We start from the raw sequence: 14,736 nt of genomic DNA, 5'->3' as shown, positions 1-14,736 counted from the left end.
ATAAATAAATGTGTAAATGAATCAACAAATAAATAAATAAATAATGTGTATTTTAAAATATAATTCATATATTTTATTATAATATTTGACATTATTGTATTGATATAGTTTTGAATTATAACAAACATTATGAATTGTTTATAGAAAATAAATGCATTTTCATTTAGGTTTTTATGTTCGTTCTAGTGCTTTATGCTTATTTATTACACACACACAATATACAAATAATTGTGACGTTAATATATTATGATATAAATGAATATGTTAATGGTATATTATATTTGATTATTAAATGATATTATTACATTAATTTAATATTAGGATATCACACCCCCAAACATTTGTTATCACAGAATCCCGTGACATTCTCTCTAAACACATGTGCGCTATCAGAGATATTAACAAAAAACACATGTGCAGCGAACAAACATGAAGAGCAAGAATCTCCCCTGCGCAATGATTGACGTGCACTGAGAGACATGCAGAGGCGGAGCTACACGGTCGCGGCGTCCAATCACGACGAGTGGGGCGGGGCCAAAGCATCGCAGAGTCTCTGAGCTTTGAGAGCGCTACAATGTAACAAAAGCAGCGGGATGAAACAGTGAAATAACGCGCGAGTGTATGAAGCGCTGCGTTCACGCGGGACCTGATTAATAACACACACCACACGCCACACACACACCCACCGGTGAGTTTAGTGGTTAAAGGGCTGATAGTGGCTCGAGCTGTGAGTGAGTGAGCTCAGAAGGACTGTGCTTACAGAGAGACTGCCAGAGGAATCTCCGCCGCAGCTGGACAGAGGACCGGAGGACCGGAGCGGGCCGACATGGACGAGCAGCCGCGCCTGATGCACGCTCATGCGGCCCTGGGGATGAGCGGACACCCGGGCCTGTCTCAGCACATACTGGACAACACCGGAGCCACCGACGGAGACGGAAGGAAGCAGGACATTGGAGACATTTTACAACAGATCATGACCATCACTGACCAGAGTCTGGACGAGGCGCAGGCCAGGTGAGCTGTCACTCATCACATCCGAAGATCTGGAATATTCATGCTGACTCTCATCTTCAAGACGCCATTGACACTTGATTGATTAGGGTATCAAATAAGATGCACTTTTAACAAACGATATCCATTAAATTAATTCATTTAAAATAAACTCGTCTCTGAAAATATATAAAAATATAATAATACCGCATTTGCACATTTTATACCGTGCACTACATTTATATGACACATAATTTATATATTAAAATTATATTAATAGCTTAAATATAGAAATGTAAAATAATGTATAACAATGAAACGTTTGTACATTTAAATATACTAGTAAATAATACGTACTACATATTTTTAAAAATAATATATTGTTGTTTACTTGACCAATGCTATAATATATATAAGCTAATTAAAGATAGACTTCCAAAAAATATCCAATTAACCTTATTTAATTATCAGCAGCCCTTAAAATGTATAAATTGTGATAAATAACACACACCACTACAGTAAACAGTAAACTCTTAATAAATTAATATGAGATTTGTTTCAAAAGCTTTTAGATGTTTTTTTTTGTCAGCTGGCATCTAATTCACTTTACACTTATCAAGTGGCTTTTTAAAAAATAATTCTATTGTAGTAACAATAACTGCAGTAAGTAACTGAGGGATTTTAGCAGAAAAAAATATAGTTCATGCAATATAGTTTAGATGTTTGACATCTTTATAATAATTGGCAATTAGCTAATATTTACATGCATATCAGGAGTTATTGACTTAAGTAGGCATCCAGACATGGACTGATAACACAATCGCTGTTGTCAGTGTGTCCAAACACATGTAGTGTGTAGTGACAGACATCAGTGTATTTTTCTGACATGCAGTGCTCATTTTTTGTCAATAGAAATGAACAGATGCCACGATAGAATTTGACAGACAGCACTGAGACTCGTATCACACGTCTGACCGTGTCCCTTTAGGATAAATATTGCTCAGAATTCAATGAGCTCAACTATATTTGATCATTTTATGTTGTTTTTTCCCCCTGTGTATTTTAGAACTATCTGCAGTGTACAGTGTTATGATTTTTTAAATAATGTAATCACTCAGCCCACAACCATTACTACTGCTAAATGTTTGAATGCATTAATTAATCTTTTTTTTTTTTGCATATGGATGTGGTAAATAAAAAACATGCATTTTTTAAAAAAATGATTAATTTTAAACATGCAAAGATACAAAATTATGAATTATTAATAGTGCTAATTATGGAATTTTGTTAATCTTATACAACCAGTATGCATGCAAAATATGATAAACAGAGACTAGCATGAGTTTGCTCAGGTCAGTGTGTGCTTTCCATTTCACCATGATCAGTGTACGTTCAGGCAACAGAAGTCTTTGCTAGCGGAGTGAAATATTCGTCTGCTCCGACGCTCACCGCGCGGCCTTGTGTTGTGTTTCAGAAAACATGCTCTCAACTGCCACAGAATGAAGCCAGCGCTCTTCAACGTCCTGTGTGAAATCAAAGAAAAAACAGGCAAGTCAAGCTATGCTTTAAAAAAATACACCATGTTCGAGTAGCACACGTGAGATAATATTTTTTTTAAAAACACTGGACAATCAAGTGCATTTGTTTTTCAGTGTCTGGTCGAAGCTGTGAAAGCAAATTGTTGTCTTTTAATGATTTGCACATGTCGTCTCTCATAAAAAAATCTTGTAATTGGAAACACAGTGTTGTGCTGTAGTGGCATGCTGTTTTTCTGCATTGTGCATTGGATGCTTTGTGGATTTCAGTGGGTAAATGTGGGTTTGTGGCGATCGTAGAAAGGAAATGAAGAGAAACGTCTGTAGAAGTTCAGCTTCTTTGACCTCTTTGACTAGTAAATCATCTTTACTGCTCTTGCACGGTACCGGGCTTGTTTTTTGTGCAAAAGCGCAGCTACGTTCTGGTTAGGAAAGAGCAGGATTAAATTACAAACTGCCCTAAGTTGCTAAGTTGAAATGTTTATTTAGTTGTGTTTGGCTAAAGCGATGAATGAAGATTGTGTTTGTGCATTTTTGGAGGGAAACCTCGTTTCATTATGTGGAGCCATTGCAAGGATTAAAAACATCGTAGATGCCGAGAAGAGGGTCGAATGTGACGTTTGTGGTCTGGTGTGTCGAGAGCAGAGCTGCTCAAAGCCACTCGTGTGTTTTTGTCTCGAGCCGAGAGGATGGATTTGTGCTGGTGAGATACTGAGATGCTCTGCGGTTTGATGTGGAAACGGTTCCAGCGTGTTTCACAGTCATTAGTGCATGAAATAAAAAGGACTAGATGAAGGATAAAGCAGATTTCTTTATCATTATCTCTCTGACTGCTCTGTTCCAGCTGTGAGGCCGTGGGTGGTTCTCATCTCTGTTTATCCGGTCTCTGTCTCCGCCGCCGTGATGGTTGGCGATGATGTTTTCATTGAGTTGGAGGCTCGAGCAGAGCGGGGGGTTTCTGTGGCCTGCTATGCGTCCGAGAGGGGAGTAAGTGACGCAGTTATGCGTGGAGTTTCACTCCCCGCTGTTTCTTTTTCTGGTTGTTTTTCTTTTGCGAGTTCACACAGAGTTCGAGCGCGGAGCGACGTGGACGTATCCCAGACTGCTCGGCTTCTCTTTGGGACCGTGAGCTCTGAGAGACGGGTCAAAATGACACGGCATGAGGTTTAAGATTGTTGAGGTTTGTTTGCAAGAAAGTTTCCGCCCCACTTCTGCGGCCTTCAACGCATCCTTGGATGTTTGGCATATTCAGGAAACCTCTTTTTAGGAATTATAGATGGATTCAAACACTTCTGCGTTGGTCGTGTCTAAAAGTGTTTTGGATTTCGAATGTATGCTGTCATTTTATTGTGTTCCTCAGCCATTCGGTGTTTTAAGAGGCAATTCCGCAGACATTCTGAGTTGTACGGTTGTTAACTTTATTTGTTTTGAAATCATGCAGGAATCAAAATAGCTCATGAAAAGTGTTTATTCTGTTTGACATCCGTGGCGATGTTGGTTCTTTGGCAAAAGTGCACAGGAGTGATGTTTGGATCAGTGTTTGTTTAGCACAGTGGAGGACTGTAAAGCTAGTTTGCTAAGAGTTATTGCTGAAAATAAATCTTTCTGCAAAACTTACAGATCAACTTTTACTAAAATGGTAATTGCCTGGCTTCAATTTTTACTTTTGTGTTTGTGTTTGCAAATGCTTTGTAAAATTAAAGCGTTTAATTTTCTATATTAGTTTGTTTCTTTTAAAACTTTTTAGCAATTGCATAGGCTACTATTTATTCTATTATAAATTCTATGATAGTAATTATAGTAAATGGAGCTGATATATATATATAGTCAGCTCAGTTACTCTTAAGCATTATTTACTCGGTCACCAAATTAATCTCATTTCTTTTATTTAGCATTTTGTCATTATTTCTGTTAAAAACAAATAAACTTTTAATTTCAAGGCACAGAGCGTCAGACAATTTTAAAACGCATGCTCAAATGAGATTTGCTGAATTAGGTGGTTATAATGTATAAATTGTTTGTTTTATCAAACAAATGAAAAAGTTTAAGATTATAAATATGTTGTCATGTGCTTAGTTTCTCCATGTCACGCTTGTGAATCTTAAAAGTGTGAATATGTAACTTTTTAAACACAATGAATAATTTCTCCATTTGTTTGCATTTAAAAAATTCCAAAGTTTGTTTAACACCATTAACGCAACAATATAACATTGAAAGTGACAAAAGATCTGATTGGGTTTGATAAAGTAGAAAGTATCTGCCATTTTCGTAAAGCTCAAGATCACATCCAGTCCTGTCCGTGAGTCTATAGTGTGTTTTTAGAGTTCCTCCCAGTGTGCCAATTGACACCTGCAGGGGAGGACGCGGCCCTGGGTCACGACCCGACCTTTTGACCCTGCGGTGTTTTTACTGGGATATAAGGGACTGGCGGACGCAGAGGGAAATCTAAACAGCCGTGCAGAAGGAGGAAGGATCACTTTATTTTAGTCCAAACATCTGAGACACCGCCATTGCGCTCTGCTCTGCTCGCTTTCATTCCACTCATATTTTCTTTCTTGTCTGAGGAATGTGTCTGTGCGAAGACTGTGTGTGTGTGTGTGTGTGTGTGTGTGTGTGTGTTATAAGTGGATTTTATAGTCTTTGTGCATGTTCACACTGTCTGTCATCTTTGTATGGTATGTATTGTAGTTCACAAACATTGTTCAGAATAACTGTTAAATGATGAACACAAACCACACGTTTTATATTAATGCAGAAGCTAATTTTCTATGAGGATTACTAATATTAAACATTGGTGTGTTTTATCATTTTTATAAAAGTAAGATTACTCTACCATGGTAAAATCGCTGTAATGCATGGCCTCTTATGGCTGCGCTATTGTTGAAGCGAATTTTTTTTTCCATCAAACAGCAAAAATATAGTTTTGCCATTTTTGCTTTGTTTTTGCTGCTTGCTTACAGATCTAATGGCTTTAGTTGCATTTTTAGCATTTCGTTTTTTTTAGATGCACCACATGCATGCACTTTTAAAAATGCATTTTTATATGTAATTAGTGATGAGTTTCAAATCATGTTCTAAACAGAAATAGAGCAATGCACTTGTTTACATGCTCCTGAAACAATGGCAGTGTCTTGTCTCAGCGTCTGTGATCTTTGAAGCGTGCAGCACAGAATCGTGTTGGAAAGGATCTGGCACCAAATGGCTTTCTAAAAATACACTCAAACAATTCCAGCCAGATCAGTTGGCTCACACGGACCCGATACCACGCAAACTCTCGTTTCATTATTCTTCACGGCGAAATAACCCAGCCAGCACTTGAAAGGAGCCGTGCAAATACGTCTCTTTTTTTTTTTCCCTCTTTGGTTTCGTCTCAGTGTTTCTGACACATGGAGACTCGTCTCTATGGAAGCGGAATTCTTGGATCTCTTGGAACTTCAGAACGATGTCAAAGTATCTAATTGCTGAATGTCAGAGTTTGTTCTGTGACACCACCTTGAACCTCCAGCGTTGACAAAGACACAGTAGCGGCGCTCTGCCGTTGAGGAGTACGAGGGTTTGAGCGCCTGTCAGAGATTTTACGTCGCATTCAAATAGTCGTTAACTTCAGAAAGCTCCAAATGAAGCCCTAATGGAAGCAGTTTATGCACTCGGTGGCTTGCTTGTTGTTGTTGTTTTTTGTTTATTCCATTCTGAATGGATTTTTCTTTTCTTTGCAAATGCATTGTTTCAGCTTTGTTTTTATGAGTGTGATGCTTTTCACGTTGACTGTAGAAAACAGTTTTCTTTACCGTAAACAAGTCAAACCAAAAAAAACTGAATTGGTAATTTAGATTGAGTGCTTTTATGTGTCTCAAACTGATATTTTATATTGCGTACAGTACAAATAGTCATTAACTTTAGACACAACCATGGTTAGGTACTTTTATTTTTATTTTATTTTAAAATATATAATAATATATAATTTATCATTTTATTTTTATTTTTTTATTCATATGTTTATAAAGCAATGCATTCATTTCTTAAGAGCTAATAGCTAAATAGTATTATTTAATATTAGATTAGATTTAATATTATTTAATGTTGTATTATTAGCTAATGTTTTTAGAAAATTTATATTTTCTACATAATTTTTTTCTACATTTTTAAAAATTATAATCTGTAAAAATGCGTTTTAAAAACAACTAAAAAAAGAAATTGAAGAGCTCATTTAGTTATTGGTTTTAACACTGTATGATTTTTTTCTACATTATTTTTAGTTTTAAAATTTCTATAATAAATGAGCTTTTCTTTTTTTTTGAAGTGGCAAATGAGAAGCTCATTTAGTTATTAGTTTTGACACTGTATGTTTTTTTTCTACAATGCTGTAGTTTTAAAATTTCTATAATAAACAAGCTCTTTTTTATTTTGTCTTTGCAAAGCTTTTTACTGGCTTTGTAAAAACTGAAATATCAAAATGAAGAGCTCATTTAGTTATTGGTTTTAACACTGATGTTTTTTTTTTATTGCGACCATCTGTAAGCATATGATGATGATTATAAATCTCAATCTTCTAAACGTCTGTCAAACCTCATAAATCTTGACTTGCAGTGTTTTCTCTCTGTGCAAACCTCAACAAAAGGCTAGTTTTCTTGTGGCATGTGTTTAAACGGTGTAAGGTTTAGCACCTGGGGGTTCGGGTGATGTAATGTTATTTTTTGATGGGTGAGAATGAGGTGAGCAGAGGGCAGGGCGGGAATATTTGACAGCGTTGAAACGAGCCAGAGATATGATTACTGCGAGCGCGTTCAGTTCTCTGGGTCCTGTGGGAAGCTCGACTCCTTACGTCTTCTTAGGCTGAACACACCAGTGCACACAGTATACACTTCTATAGCTCATTACAGACGGAATAAATCATCTACGGCAGCTCGTTTTCAAACCAGCAGACAGACGATTTAAGAGTGTGTGTGGCGTTAACAATGACATGCTTGATGTCCCAAAATGGATTCAAGAGGGCGTCTGTTACGGTGATATTAAAAACACCCAATTTTGGTGGAATTCTGTGCATTAAGCTGCTTCATAAATAGAATTGATCTTAAAATATGTAAACACTTGGCTATACTCAGTATAGCATACTACGGTATTATTTGTACTATTGCTGCACTGTGCACAGCATGAACATTTTCTGCTTGTATTGAATATTACATGCTACAGTCGCCAAATTGCAACGTGCAACACTGCATCCAAAAATGCTATGCTTTTTTAAAATTGCTTTTATTATTAAATCATCCATGATTATAATATTTTTGTTATGCATAATTTCAGACTGCCAAAAGTTTAAATTGAATTAATTAAAAATGTTAAATAATCCTGTTTTATTTCCAATATGATGACTAGACACCATTTACATGAGTTTGACTGAGAAGAATGCAGATCACTACTGCTTTAAAATGTTTTTAATGAATTAATGGCCACTTTTTCACTTACTATATATATATATACATACATACATACATACATACAGTACAGTATACCCTGTATATATATATAAACCTATACATTATTTTTACATGTTTGTTCTCAGTTATTTTTTTATTTTGTTTCTTCCATAAAATAAAAAATACTAAAAACTTTGTATCACACAATTCTGGCTTTTCTTTTCAGAATAGTGAGTTTATATCTTGGAATTCTGACTTTTTTTCTCTGAATTATGAGTTCACATCTTGCAATTCTTTTTTTTTGTTATTTATTGTTTCTGCCACTAAATAAAAAATAATGCAATTGCAGCTTTTTATCTCACAATTCTGATTTTTTTCCCTCACATTTTCAAGTTTATATCTCATAATTAGGAATTTTATTCTGAGAATTACAAGGTATAAACTCTGAATTGTAAGATATAAACTTGCGATTGCGAGGGGGAAAAAAGACCAAGATAAAAAGTTGCATTGAACTTTTTAATTTTTTTGAGTTCGATTGCATGCACATGTTTTGCAGTTGTTTTCTGCTTCCTCTTACAAGTTTATTTTGCATGCACAATGTTTAGCTGTAGTTTATTATTGGCATTTAGCATTGCTTTTCCAGATCTGACCCGTAGGCCTCGACTCCACATTCACTCCTGTTGACAAGTGTGTAGCATTCAGCGGATTGGTGCTTTCCTCAGGTGTCCGATCAGGTGAAAACAAACAAAGCAGTTCATATTCTCCAGCACAGCTGCCTGAAATCATTTGCTTCTCGTGCCGTTGATGCTCTCTTTGCAGGGCCGTCACTGACACACGGCCGGTCTGGTCTCAGTGCGAATACGCGCTGCTTTGTCTTTCATTCTCTGTGTGTTTTTTTTAAACATGCTGATGCAGCATCTCCGCCGAGCGCCAACGAGCAGGATATGAGAATCACATCTGTTGGACCGGCTCATCATCCTTCAAGCGGAAACGCTAAAGCCTAATCCAGCTCATAATAGAGGCGCGCGCATGCTGACTGGCAGCGCACGGCCGGCGTGGCGTTTTTTGGAATGGCTCCGGCAGGCTTTTGCAGAAATGAGATTAGGAGAGCACGCAACAGCAGTTACGGAGAGATCTGTCATCGTTTTCTCTGAGTATACACTGGAGCACAATCACATTACCTTATGAATTATGCAAATTGTCAGTGGCCTAATTGAGATGTGTTAATCATATTAAGAAGCTTAATAGCTGGAATTTAACTGTGATGCTATTTGGTAATTAAGCACGACGGCGAGTTTGGGGTGCTGTTGATTGAGCTGCTTGTGGAAGATGATCTGTCTGTCTGTCTATACAGGCATTAGAGAAATTATACCTTGATTTAAAAAAAAAAAAAAATTTTTTTGCTTTAACAATATTCAAAATGTAATTAACTGAAATGGAGAGAACTGTTTCATGGAAATCAATCAGACGTACCCACTCTGATGCTGTTTCACTACTGACGTTAAAATGAGACACTATTAAAACATCTTTTAACATTCTCATACAGTAGGTATAAGTTGCAAAATTTGTCTAATGATGATGTCTTTAGGAAATAAATGTGTGATAAATAAGTAAAAAATTGTCTTGCAAGTGTTTGCGTAATTGCATCACATGCAAATTCCTTGATATCTGCATCTTTAAAATAGCTGAAAGCATTGTTTGAAGAACTATAAAGGAAACCAAAATCATTAAAACATTAAATTCCTTTCTATATTCATTCATTAAAAATAGATTTAAGATTTAATAGATTTAATAGATGAAAGATTTATAATGTTACAAAAGATTTCAATTTCAAATAAACGCGGTTCTGTTGAACCTTCTATTCTTTAAAGAATCCTGAAAAATAAAATGTATCACAAAAAAAAATAATATTTAGCAGCACAACTGTTTTCAACCTTGATAATAATCAGAAATGTTTCTTGAGCAGCAAATCAGCATATTAGAATGATTTCTGAAGATCATGTGACACTGAAGACTGGAGTAATGATGCTGGAAATCACAGTAATAAGGACATTTGAAAATATATTCACATAGTAAACAGTTATTGTAAAATGCAATAATATTTCACATTATTATTGTATTTTTGATTAAATAAATGCAGCCTTGGTGAGTAGAAGAGACTTTTTTTAATCTTAAAGACCCTCTAAATAGCAAATTACTGTCAATTTTATTGATTAGCGGTTATAGGCCTGATTCCTAATTGATATATTGGCCAGCCCTAGTGATTTTGTGCCTTACAGAGACAAAACCACTATAAAATGGCAGGGTAATAAAACCTCACAGACTGAATGCGCCTCATAAACTGCCTCAGAATCTGTTCTTTTGTCAATAGATTGTATCTTGTGCTCAAACGGGCTCTGCTCACAGAGATATGAATGAGCGGCGCATTAGACGAGATGGCGCTCAGTGCATTAGACAGAGACGCTGTGGCGATTTTATCTGGCCGTTTGCTTTGTGTCGCTCGTCGTAAAGCTGGTAGGTGGAGACACGCTCCGTTACTGCCAGCTTTCTTGATACGTTACGACTTTAATCAAATCTGAAAATTTGTAATGTGCATTAAAGTGAACGTGAAATGAAGCTTCTCGTGAGCACCATTGCCATACGAACCCCGGAGGAGTCGTCTGTCTTTAATGCGCGGTTGAGAATCTGGTTTCCTCCCCCCTCGCCGTCACCGGCTCACAGAGAGACGGAGACTAGAGGCCTCTCTCCACGTACTGGAAATGACACAAATTAATATACACTACTTAAACTAGAGCAAGATTAATGGCTGCCTTTCGCTGCAGTTTAGTCCCACTGTCAGTTGCCGGGTGTTCCTTGGACAAAATCAACACTAATCAACATTTATCCCACTTTGCCCTGGGCTCTCAGGATGCAGGGATCCGAACCCCCCTCGCCACGCTTTTCACCTCTCATCCAGCGTGTTCATACATCACCCGCTCTCTACATCCGCACCTCTCTCCAGCACGTGGCATTAGAAACGTGATAGATTTATGTTTTTATTTGCATCTGATAGTTAACTAGGTGAAACACTACATCTGACAAATCAGTCTCTTGAAAGCATGTGTGCATATGCTTTTGTGATATCATATATGCTTGGGGTCTCTTGTGCTCACCAAGACTGCATTTATTTAATCAAACATACAGTAAAATTCTGAAATGTTATTACAGTTTAAAATAGCTGTTTTCTATGTGAATATATAGTTAAATGTAATTTATTCCTGTGATCAAAGCTGAATTTCCAGGATCATTACTCCAGTCTTCAGTGTCACATGATCTTCAGAAATCATTCTAATATGCTGATTTGCTGCTCAAGAAACATTTCTGATTATTAGCAATAGGGATGCACCGAAATGAAAATTCTTGGCTGAAGCTGAAGCCGAACAAAATGAAAGGCTGAATACCGAACACGTTTTTTTCGCATTTTACCCCCCCATAATTTGCATTTTGCCATTTTTTTTCACCATTGCATAAATTAAATAGCCAAAATGTGCTTTATACTGTTTTGTCCTGCTTTTCAAATAAAAAATCAATTACAAAACAACAATTTAAAAATATTTACTTAACACTGAACATTTTTTTACATTCTAGCTGACATTATAAAAACAAGGCACAATTTAACTTAAAATTAATAAGTTAGTAAAATAATATTCTTTGGCCATTTTTGAGACTTGAATCAGGCATGTATTTTTTTACTGTACAAATAAAGGCAGCCTTGCTGAGCAGAAGAGACTTCTTTTAAAACATTAGAATATATTGCAGATCCCAATTTGAACACTATGTGTGAATGTTATAATAAATGCATTAATAGAGCTGTTGTAGGGTAATTATTATTATCATTATTATTTTCTTACTTTTTTATTTTATTTTACAGAACAACAGTAAAATTACAATACTAACATTTATGAATGTTGATGGAGTTGTTGCTTTTTCTCGGCTTTTATTTTGGCTAAAATAAAATGTTCGGTTCGGAAATGATGTTCGGTTGCCGAACATTCGGTGCATCCCTAATTATCAATGCTAAAAACAGTTGTGCTGCTTCATAGTTTTGTGAAAACCATGATAGCTTAGGACTGTACCTTAAGTTTGCATGAGAAAATTCACTGCAATCATGTTTTATATCTGGGGTCTCTAAGAACCCAAGTGTGAGTAATGTAGCATTTTTCATGAAGGACGTTTGAAGCATTTTATCAAGTTGAAACTTTATTTACATATAATGTATATGTCTACGTATAATAATTCTCCTACAAAGTCATGAAATTTGATATTGGAATGTTAAAAGTATGTTTTGAAGCTTTTAAAATGACTTTGGGGTCCCTTACCAATCACAAGTTTTACTATGAGGCCCCTTTTTGAGTATTATTTATTACTGGATTCTGATTGGTGTACAATGATTTGAACGTCATAATTACAGTGGAAATTGCCTAATATAACAAAAAAAGGTATGAAACACTACTGTTCAAAAGCTTGGGGCCAGTAATGTTTTTTTTTTTTTAAAGAAATGAATATTTTTATTGAGGATGGATGCATTAAATTGCTTATTTATAATGTTACAAAAGATTCTTTTGAACTTTCTATTCATCAAAGAATCCTGAAAAATCAAATGTATCACAGTTTCCACAAACAATATTCAGCAGCACAACGGTTTTCAACATTGATAATAATCAGAAATGTTTCTTGAGCAGCAAATCTGCATATTAGAATGATTTCTGAAGGATCATGTGACACTGAAGACTGGAGTAATGATGCTGAAAATTCAGCTTTGATCAAAGGAATAAATTACATTTCACAATATATTAAAATAGGAAACAGCTATTTTAAAATGTAATAATATTTCACATTTTTACTGTATTTCTGATTAAATAAATGCAGCCTTGGTGAGCAGAAGACAAAAAAAATCTTACCGACCCAAAACTTTTGAAAAGTAGTTTATATAATGTAGTTGTCATCACTAATTGACTCATTGGTTTGTTGGAAGTCTAGCAAACCATCGTGACCCATATTTTGCTGCCAGGTTTGAACTGATGCGTATGATTCAGTGGTGATGTTATAAATCGATACAGAAATGATTGTTCCTGTGTGCTTCCCCTCAGAGACTGGAGAAACGCCACATCTCGCTCTCTCTCCTGATGTATGAATAGCCTGGCTATGCAAATCGCTCATAATTAGACATGCTAATATATGGCAGTAATAAGCCGCTGTCTGTCGTTATGTCTGCCAGTCTTCCCATTGTGTCCAGCGAAAAATGTGTCTTTAAAATAATGCTTCCCACAGTTCTCTGTCATTCCCGTAGACGTGTCTCATAAAAACCATCAATAATTGCCTCATTAAATGCAAATTTCACTATTGTTTTAGATTTTTAGACAGTGAAATTTGATATTATGGAGTAATACTTGTTCTTTTTTGATGGTTTGCACATATATTAAATCTAAGGACACTTATTAGCGCGCTACTCTCATGTGTCTCTTTTAAAATAGTCCCCTTGACGCAGTGCTCGTGGCACGGAAATGTTTTTTTAAGGAAGCATGTGGAGCCTTGTGCCCCCTGAAAGGAAACAAATGTTTGGGAGAAGCAGAGAGCGGCGGTTTTGGCCGCTTTCCCAGCACAGACGCAAGTGCCATCGCGGGCTCCGGAAGACTGAAGTTCCTCTTGCACACGCAAGAACCGGCCGCAGTGTTTCCAGCAGAACTGCATGCTTGAAGTCGACATTCTGTGGTCCATAACCCGTCTCACCTTGCTTACGTACTTCACTGTTTTCTACCAGATCTGCTGTAAAGTGCTTTGGAGTTATGCTCTGTTAAATGCTAGTGGTTTTTGGAAGAAGGCGTCATCTTTTTCTAGCTTGATCAGCACTTGTGAAGCCATGCAACCTCTGTGCTGTCAGGGATGTGGAAGATGAAAACTGGTGCTTGTCATTCGAGTGGTCAGCTAAGGACAGGCCGCTTTGTGTTATATGAAACACCTTTGATCAGTTGTGCGATGTGTCTTTTTCCTTTCTAAAAACTCCTTCAAAATGCTTTTTAGGGTACAGGATGTGCTAGAGTTTTCTTTAAGAGTAATCCAAGTCGTGAGTAGTTGTGTTGTGTGCCGAGTATTTTCTCTTTCTTTCTTTCTTTCTTTGGCGTTTTCTGACTGGTGGCCCAGAACCCAGGCGTGAGTCATGTGGATTGAGATGAGCGCTAGCAGACACGCTGCTCTTCTCTGCTCCGTCATGCTTCATTTCCCGCATCCAACACCGCCAAATTCAGCTCAAGCACAATCCCGCTTTATGACTGATTTCACTTGCCTAATGTAAATTCAAGCCAGACTTTTGGGCATCATCAAAAACTTTCCATTTAGAAGTTCCCACTCTGAAGGTGCATTCACACTAGAGTCAGTAGCTGTCAGAGTTTAGTTCGATCAGTCGGTGTGAATGTTTTTTCTGAATGTGCATCATTGAACCGCATCTTATGGTGTTATTTCTAGAATGATCCTAAATGTAAACGTATGTCAGTTTCCAAATTGTTATACTATTATAGTTTTTATTTAATATTGTGAATTAGATATGATGAATTATATTTTTATATTTGGTTTTCAGTTTCATTTTAGTTAAAGTTTTACTATTTTTTGTATTTGTCATTTTTATTTTTTTTAATGTCTCTGTATAGTTTTTATAAATGTTTGTTTATAAGTTTTAGTTAATTTCATTTTATTTTATTACTTCAAGTTAAACTAAATGAAATTATAAATGCTGCCTTGGCAACTGGCTGAAAAATATGTAT

The 14,736-nt window shown here is 36.2% G+C and overlaps 1 protein-coding gene across 2 annotated transcripts in view; it reads left to right on the top strand.

Annotated features, from left to right (window-relative positions):
- Positions 1-558: 558 nt before the first annotated feature.
- Positions 559-14,736, top strand: part of pbx1b (pre-B-cell leukemia homeobox 1b) — an 80,480-nt gene continuing 66,302 nt past the window's right edge. For both annotated transcript variants that reach the window (XM_016483885.1, XM_016483886.1), the window contains exons 1-2: positions 559-1,014; positions 2,465-2,538. In XM_016483885.1, the coding sequence (XP_016339371.1) occupies positions 827-1,014; positions 2,465-2,538 (262 nt within the window). In that variant the 5' untranslated portion in view covers positions 559-826. The remainder of the gene's footprint in view (positions 1,015-2,464; positions 2,539-14,736) is intronic.

The sequence above is a fragment of the Sinocyclocheilus anshuiensis genome, unplaced genomic scaffold, assembly GCF_001515605.1.
Source record: "Sinocyclocheilus anshuiensis isolate Anshui unplaced genomic scaffold, SAMN03320099.WGS_v1.1 scaffold958, whole genome shotgun sequence".
NCBI lineage: Eukaryota > Metazoa > Chordata > Actinopteri > Cypriniformes > Cyprinidae > Sinocyclocheilus > Sinocyclocheilus anshuiensis.
This window is presented reverse-complemented; position numbering and strand designations above follow the sequence as displayed.